The sequence below is a fragment of the Danio rerio genome, chromosome 21, assembly GCF_052040795.2.
Source record: "Danio rerio strain M-AB ecotype USA chromosome 21, GRCz13ab, whole genome shotgun sequence".
NCBI lineage: Eukaryota > Metazoa > Chordata > Actinopteri > Cypriniformes > Danionidae > Danio > Danio rerio.
Window position 1 is genome coordinate 30,880,744 of NC_141041.1, and position 9,140 is coordinate 30,889,883.

Genomic DNA, 9,140 nt, shown 5'->3' on the forward strand with positions numbered 1-9,140 from the left:
GTTGTTTAACGTCATGTCCGAAATCTATAAAATGTCTTACTACTGTTGAAGTCATATCTTTGGTTTATGAATCATGACCTTCTGAATAATATAATTAACTAGAATAACGCACCAAAAATGTAAAAACTACGAGTGTGCTGTGCAAACTTTTTGTTTTTGAGCAAAAAACATACTGGTCCCAAACTACTGAACCGCACGCAGTGTAGTTTAGCTTTCTAATGTGTTTTGTAGTTTTAATTGGTTTAGCTTTTTAATATATGTGTCTACAGGATGTTTATAATAACATAGCTTGTTTTAAGTGGGCACGGTGGTTATGTTGTATATCACATGCTCAAATGCCTTAAAAGTCAGTTGGAATTACATTATGTTTTAATCAAGGGCCAGATAGAAGAATCATTCAGAAAATACTTCTAACGTGATTGTTCCTCCATGTAGCTGCTTTTGCTGTGAAGCTGTGTAAGCCTGCTATTCTCAGAATTATAATGAGTGTTTAAACATTATAGTTATGTGTACAGTGCTGGGGTAAACAGTTCATTAGGAAGGCCCAAGTTAATCTACTGAGTGGTTTCTGTTTAAACCATTGAGTAACATTTCTAAGCACAGTCTGGGTTTATGGCTGTAAGGTGTTATTTTTATTTAAATGTTTTATGAAGTATCATGTACAAAAGGTATATTTTCTATTTTAGTATGCATGCATTTTAGTTAATCATTTCACACTTATTTTAATTAGATTTCTTGTTGCGGTTTCTGTTAATTAAAATTTAATCAAGTCCTCTAAATAGAAACCACACCTGAGAAATTGCATAATACATTCATACTGGTCATGTGATGAATGCAAATACAGTCAACTAATTAATTATCTGAAAATAAAATGTCACAATATAGGTAAAATGATGTCTGTCATTCAGAGTAACAGATAAATAATGTTTTAATAATGTTAATCTTCATTCAGTGCTAAAGATAAGTTTATGTAAAAAAGAGGCCACATATTTAATTCTAACTTACACTTTTAGAAAAAAGGCTAAATATTATTTATTTATATATAATTTAAATAATTAAAAACAGCAAAGATAGTAAAAATTTACAAGTAGCAGTTATACTATTATAACAGCAACTATTGCTTCGATTCTTTTAAGGGTCTTTAAATGTCATTCTTGTTCTAATTATCTGTGACAAGATATTCTTTCTTAGCACTATACAAACTGTAATACTAAAATCAGTTTGTGGCTAGCTACCTATCTGTTAGGTTATTCATTTTTCTGTCTGTCTGTCTGTCTATTAACTTTTCTGCCTATCTGTGTACTCATTTTTCTGTATGTCAATGTGTCTATCAATCTTTCTGTCAATTTTTTTGTCTGTCTAATAATTTTTTTCTGTCTATCTATGTCTGTCTGTCTATTAAACTATCTATCTGTCTGTCTGTTAACTTTTCTATCTATCTGTCTTTCAGTTTTTCTATCTGTATTAGTTTTTTCTGTCTGTTTATTATTTTTTCTATCCATCCATCCATCCATCCATGTCTGTCTGACTGTCTCTTCATTTTTCTTTGTCTATCTATCTGTGTTTATTAACTTTTTCTATCTATATGTCTACTAATTTTTCTGTCTTTCAATCTGTCTATCTATCTGTCTGTCTATTCGTTTTTTGTTTATCTATCTATCTATCTATCTATCTGTCTGTCTGTCTGTCTGTGTCTGTCTGTCTGTCTGTCTGTCTGTCTGTCTGTCTGTCTGTCTGTCTGTCTGTCTGTCTGTCTGGTTTTATTATATTCTGATATACTGTTTTCAATGATCCTCTAATGGTCAACATGTATGCATTTCTTTTTAAAGAGTTTCTGAAGGTCGAATGCAAATTGTAAATGAACCGGACACCCCTGCTGACCTAAATCAATTTTCTTGGATTTGCAGGAGATGCATTTCCACCCTAAAGCCCTGAAGGACGTTCGTGGTCAGATCGGAGCTCCTATGCCCGGTAAGGTGGTGGAGGTGAAAGTGAAGCAAGGGCAGCAAGTGGAGAAAGGACAGCCGCTCTGCGTGCTCAGCGCCATGAAGATGGAAACGGTGGTCAACTCTCCCATCTCCGGCACCGTGGCCAAGATCTACGTGACCGCCGACAGCACACTTGAAGGAGATGATCTTATTCTGGAGATCACCGAGTAGATATCACGAAAGCCAACAGCAGGGAACATAACACATCACCACTGCCAATCCCTGCACGGCTAAACACACATACACGCTCACATGGAGGCTGACAGTAGAAGCTGTAGCACTAGTACAAGCACAGATTACAAATTACAGATATTTTTACAGGATCTCAAAGAACAACACATCACAAATCTGCAAACGTCAAGCGTGAATTCTTTGGCTTTAGTGTCATGTGCTTTTGTGATCTTCAATCGCATTTGTTTTATTAATATGTGACGAGAATTTGTTCTAGTGTTGTTTTGTTAACAGAAATCTATCATTAGTATTAATGAATGTAGTGGAAACTAAACGATTGACATTGAAAACAAATAGATAGCAAGCAATAAATAAATGAATGAGAGAATGAGTCTTAATTAGATGCATTCCTAGCCACACTAAATATCGCACACAGATGTTACATCGCTTTCGTCATGATCGTTTACATTAACTAAAAACATTAGAACTGAAAAAAAAAAATCATATGCACAATCCCTTACTACTTAGTCTTATAGCACAGAGTATCTTACTTGAATTACCAAGCAATTACTTTTAAGAAAAATTGTCACACATACCCAATGTTTTGACCAATGGCCTTGCCTGCTTTGTTGCTGGGAAAATAAGGGCAGGAATGGAATTGATCTAGTCTCCCGAGTCTTCCACTTGAGTTTGTGTATCATGTAAAGGTGGAGAACGGTTACCCAGGTGGTTTGGGCTGAAGAGAGCTTCATTGAGGCCAACAAGGATCGATGGCTCTATATTCAAGAGCACTTATAGACTCCGGGGCGCATTGAGTAAGAACGCAGGCTTTAGGGGAACGTCCTTTTCCCAAGGCTCATCTTGTGCTTGTGTTCCAATTTCTTTCCTAATGTGGATTTATTTCACTGTCCTGTTACATTCCCCTTAGCTGTGGAGGCCTCATGGCTGCTGTAGTGACACCAAATGGCTGTATTTCTCTAATTTCCCTTGTTGAACACGATTGATATAATTCGTAACAGATAATGAGGTTTTATTCAACGGCATTGGAGTAATTGAAAGCACTCAGCCTGAAATCTACGAGACGCACGACTGTTGCGCCAAAAGAGGTCCGCCGGGGTGCGTCTCAAATGGTTTGAACAGTCTCGACTCTAAGTAGACCAATTCTTCATGAGGACCAATAGCCTGAAGCGTAGATATTTTCTCGTCGTTTATCATAACATCCCAAGGTAGCGACTAGAGTGTCTTGTTTTAATTGTGTGATTCGTACAGACCCATACTGTAAATGTGCTGGTCGTCTCTTTAAATGGATGTTGGCAATTACAATGAAGCAATTGTTCTTTATATGTAGATGTTCAAGCACAAAACTTAGATCTCAAAACAATTCGTCTTATCACTGCAGTCATGTTTGAGATTGAGAAACATAATGTTTCTGTTGTCACACAGACCCATACATGTGATGATCGTCCCTTTATATGGACGTTGCCATTTAAAATGGAGCTAATGTTGTTCCAACGTAGATTTTAGCAAACAAAAGGTCTGGGATTTGATCTATGAACAATTTGTCTCATCACTGCAGTCATATTTGAGATTGTTGTTATTTGACAAACGCATCTCAGTTTACACGAGTACAATGTTAAGAATTGAACAGTGACAGGCTCAAAATTAGGAGATTTGTTGTAAGAGGGATGCTTTCTGTTGGTTTTTGGACTTAAATTTGGCTTTCATATCAATATGGGCCACTGGTGTAGGTGTCTGAAAATCTCTGGAGAACCGTTCAATGCTATCAGCTCTGACTGTCTTTTTTTTTGGGGGTTAAGATCTAGTTGGCCTGGGGTTTAGTTTCAGTTGCCAGCATCTTTGAACAATCCGTCTCATCTTGGCAGTTATATTACAGATTGTTGTTATTAGATAAACACATCTCTGTTTACATGAGCACAACATTAAGGACTAATTAGCACAGAATTAGGGCATTTTTGGGGGGGAAGGCTTTTTGGACTTTATGGTTTCAAATAATATGGGCCACTGGTATGGCTAAAAATCTCTGGAGAACCATATACAGTAATGCTATTATCTCTGACAGTGCAGTCAAACCTATGTCCATCTCTGTTATTCTGTGAGGTTTTTTAAGTCAAGAATTGGTGGATGCCTTGCCTTTGTTTCACACCGCTAATATAACAATGCAGTATTTATCAAAGTTGTTGTGAAATGGGTCATGTACAGTCTTAATATAGCATTGTTCATTGCTGATGCAAAAGGTACTTGCCACATTATTAATTGAAACTGCTGGAATTTACAGGGTAAATATTTCTGTCACTGTGTTTGAAATTGAAATAGAAAATGTTCTGAGGGGAATTGGAACTAATCTGTCTGACATTTGAGATCTGATGCCTTTAATAGCATTTGTTATCTTTCCATTTTTGAATGTCTTTATTTCTTTGAAGTTCATCTCTTTCCATCTGTTTTGATAATGAGAAATATAACATATGCAAAGACTAATGCACCATACCCTTGTGTGTACTATTTTATCATTGAAAAATGTTGGAGGAGGAAAAAAAAAACTATATACAGTACATATATATATATAAATAAAAGGAGGTTAACAGACTATTTTCCTTGTCATGTTTGATATTTTACCACACAAATCAATAATTAAGCACGTGGTGATGCAATTGTTTCGATTCAGCGCATGTGAATAACAAACCAGACGTTAAAAATAGCTCAACTCGATGCTTTAATGAGTCAACACTTCAGTGGGATCCATTGAAATCAATATCTGCGATCGCGTGAGCTCACGTGCCGATGACATCACATGCCTTCAATAAACACTGCTTATTGATTGTCTGTCTGCCTACTTCATGTGGCCGGGAGAAACCATCTGTAAAAATGGAGGAGATGGAATAATGTGAACTCCATCATGTGAATAATTAAGTTCTTTATCTTTGCGGAGTCTTACAATTAGGGATAGTCAGCCTGCCAATGATACTGCTGAGTGATGGCTCCATATTGGTGCGCTTGTGGCAAAACGGGGTATAGGATTGTGGGATAATGTAGGAGTGATAGATGGAGCTCCCCTGTGCATCCATATGCTCGTTCTATTCTGGCAGCAAGTGCGGAGTGAGTTGATTTGCTCGGCTGATGGATTGATATCTGTGGGTGCAGCTCGGCAGGGTTTGGTCAGTTTCAGATTTGATGCGTCTCATAAGCACGGTGACAGTGGGGGTGTTTAATTGGAGGAAGAATGACTCAGAGGCACTAAGTGAAATCTATTTTTGGTACTGTAATTCAAAAGAATGAAACGCAACCGAATGACCCAAGTGTGGACGTGTCGTCCTTGTAAAAACACACAGTAGATTAGGTCTTTATTAGCGGGATCAGAGAGTTTAGTTCATGTCATCTCACAGTTATTCAGTCGCTTTGCCAATCTTATCAGCAGATGTATGAATCAATGTGGCTGTCTATCCCACAATCCTATTTTCATCACCTAGCTTTAATCTCTCTCTCTCTCTCTCTCTCTCTCTCTCTCTCTCTCTCTCTCTCTCTCTCTCTCTCTCTCTCTCTCTCTCTCTCTCTCTCTCTCTCTCTCTCTCTCTTTACCCTCATTCCTTCACACTCTCTCAGCTTCACAGTTCCACTGTCTTGTTTCCTTCATCCCCCCCAACCCCCCACACCCCTTACTCTTTTATCAATATAACCCTGAAGGCCCGATTATTCCACGTTCCTTCCGGCTGTTAGAGCTCTGTTTAAAAGGGTTATCTTGTATTCAAGGAAAGTATTGGAACCTATGTCTGCAGGTACAGTGATGAATTATATATGAATATTCACAATCTGGTCCTGCCACTCTGTAATACCACAGTGTCACCAAATATTCATACGCTCTGTGTAATTCTGGCCTTTCCTCTTTGCCTTTGGATTATCCCACATGTCCCTTTTGCATAAATCAATGACTCCCCAAAAAAAGCCACAGTCGATATCAGAGTAGTCCTGCAAATGCTAAAAAGCCCTTTAAAAATATTGGATTTTTTCTTTTGCTGGTCATCTGAATGGGCATACTTCTGTTTAATGTCTTTGTAGTCATACAGTATAGGCAAACAGAAGCTGAACACTGCTGTAATTTGAGAAATCCAACTCAACTAGTTGATGCTTTGCTGCATCTAAACAGGATCTGAGGAACTGTCAGATCTTGTTTAAAAATAATTTGGCGGAGAAATGTTACACGACTCTTTTTCTTTTCAAGGGTAAGTGCCATGAAAGGTGCTCCTCATGCTTGTATTTTACTTTAACATCTTAGTACGTTTTTTGTGCAGTTTTTGGCAAGTCATAAACCTAGACCAAAGGCAAAGTTGTACACCAAAAGAAACATTTGAAGCCTTTTTAACCTATAAATATCACAAATTTCAAAAGAAGCTTGACGGCACTTTTTAAATTAAAGTGTATTTAATGTTTGTGTGTTTGTTGTTATGCAGTTCCTAAAGTTATCTGCTCACCCAAGAAGGCAGTGTGCAAAAAGTAAAGGAAACGTATAATAAACTATTTTATAGCGGCTCATGAATATGAATTAGATGGTGCTGTGTTTACCTACAAGTCATATAATTGATTTATAGGGTGTTGTGTTTACAAAGTAGTCCTCATTTGCTAGAAAAACATATAAGTTATCATTTAAGACTGTTGAATATTTCTTAAACTGTGCCATTCACTCAGTCACAGCTGATTTGCTGAAAAGCTGGTAAGTCATCAGAGTGTCTGTTGAATATTAATTTGGTGGCATGGCATTTACCCAATAGTCCTAACTGATCTGCTGAAATGCTGGTAGGTTGTCAGCATGGGTATTAAATATTAATTCAGAGATGTGGTGAGCACTCTATAATTTGCTAAACGAGAGTTATTAGCTTGTCTGTGGAATATTAATTTGGTGGCATGATGTTCACTCAGTAGTCATCATTTAATAACTGTGTAAAGCTAGTAAGTAATCAGCATGGCTAATGATTATTAATTGGGCTGCCCTGTGTTTACACAGTATTACCAATTGATTGGCTAAAAATGTACAGTAGCTGCTAGTCTCTGTGGACAAGATTTTAAAGTCCATGTGAAAGAGAAATGTACAGTGTTTTTATTTATTTTGCCAGCGCACATTGTATTCTTTTTTTTTTTTAATTCTTTTTTTTTTCCCTTTTATTGGGATAGGACAGTGGAGGTTACAGACAGTAAAATGTTGAGAGTAGAGAGAGTGGTAGGATCGGCAAAGGAACTCAAGCCAGAAATTGAACTGGGGTCACCCAGTGCTATGGTACTATTTGTTGGTGCTCTTTACAGGCTACCGACACACGTTGTTCTTTAGATAAACAAATAATCCATGCATGTTAACTTACTGAAAATCTTTAGTCAAAGGAATGGTGATCCTTCTATTTTGACGCAAAGTCCCCTTAAGGCAAGTCATTTCACTTGGTGGTCATCTTTGAAACACCTCTCGGGCAGTAAGCTCAGGCATTTTGTCTGAATAGAAAAACATTGCATTCTCTGAAACTGTTTGCCAAGCTTACGATTACATTACGTATTTGGAATCACCAATAAAATTAAACAACAACCGTCTCATAACCTCTCCGAGGGAGAGCGGGAGGTTGCCGCTTGGTTTGTGGGCATTCGAGTTGTTGCTGTTATGTGTTGTGTGTCTGACCGGACAGAATGCACCTCACGTTTGTTTCATACAGATTACAAAAAACAAAAAAATTTAAAAAAATGTTTTCAAGTATAGTGAGTTCTTTTAAAAGTACAGATTTCAAGCTTTATTTATTTTAGTCATACTTCAAGCACAAATCTGATCAGAGCTCGTCAGTCTATAGCAATTGATAATTGGCTCGTGCACTAGTAGCCAGGGCTTTTTAACCATTTTGACCGTTCCACTTTTCCCCATTCAAAACTAAAAAAGTGACACGTCTTGTGTATTCTATAGTCTTCGAGTTTGCTTCACAAAAGAAGGCCCAGACCCCTACTCAATGTTCCATTTCAGTTTCTGCAATGTTCAGTTCACACAGACTTTAAAAAATAAGCACATTAAGTGTATTTATGTTTTAACATGGACTATGCTCTTTAATCAACAGTAAAACTGTAAATAAGCCAGAATGATTCACAAAGGCAAATTTTCAAGGGCCAGATTAAAAAAAAAAAAAAAAAAGGCAATCTAAAATAAAAAAAACGCATGATTACGCATACAATATCAGTTAGGTTACATACACCAAAAAGACAAAACGTATATCATTCATTTATTGATATTCTTTTCAGCTTAGTCCCTTTATTAATCAAGGGTCGGCACAGCGGAATGAACTCCCAACGTATCCAGCATTTGTTATTAAGCAGCGGATGCTCTACCAGCCACAACCCAGCACAGGGAGACCCCATACACTCTTGAATTTACACAAATCCACTACACTTAAGATTATTCAATTCACCTATAGCGCATGTCTTTAAACTTGTAGGGGAAACCAGAGCACCCGGAGAAAACCCATGCCAACACAGGGAGAACATGCAAACTCCACACAGAAGCTCCAACTGGCTCAGCCGAGGCTCAAACCAGCGACCTGCTTACTGTGAGGCAATTGTACTACCCACTGTGCCACTGTGATGCCTCTGCTGAGCTTATATTGGTAATTTCCCAGAATGTTTAGAAGACAAACTCAAAGATGTCGAGAAGCTGATTAGTGTCCGAGAGGTAAGTTCTCCTTATCAGTTTTAGTGTTGCTCTATACAATGAAAGCAAGTCCTGATATCCGAGCGCAGCCTGTGTGTGTGTGTGTGTGTGTGTGTGTGTGTGTGTGTGTGTGTGTGTGTGTGTGTGTGTGTGTGTGTGTGTGTGTGTGTGTGCGTGCTTTATCATGACCTTCCTGTTTTTCTGGGAGTTCTTCAAAATCCATCAGTGAGATAGCGGCGGCTCGGCTTCCATCTGTCCGCCTCGCAGCTCTTTGGATGTGTCTGTCTGTCCCTCTCGCT

General features: G+C 37.8%; 1 protein-coding gene and 1 long non-coding RNA gene across 2 annotated transcripts in view; one reads left to right on the forward strand and one right to left on the reverse strand.

Moving 5' to 3' along the window:
* The window catches only part of pcxa (pyruvate carboxylase a), a 224,914-nt gene extending 222,536 nt beyond the window's left edge, over window positions 1-2,378 (forward strand). The window contains 1 exon segment of the mRNA NM_001328356.2: window positions 1,908-2,378. Coding sequence (NP_001315285.2) covers window positions 1,908-2,159 — 252 coding nt within the window. The 3' untranslated portion in view covers window positions 2,160-2,378.
* Window positions 2,379-4,617: 2,239 nt separating this feature from the next.
* Window positions 4,618-8,305, reverse strand: LOC147838852 (uncharacterized). The gene is made up of 2 exons (XR_015520502.1): window positions 5,754-8,305; window positions 4,618-5,687 (listed from the first exon to the last, which is right to left on the reverse strand). It is a non-coding gene; the product is annotated as an uncharacterized LOC147838852 (long non-coding RNA).
* Between the last annotated feature and the right edge of the window lie 835 nt (window positions 8,306-9,140).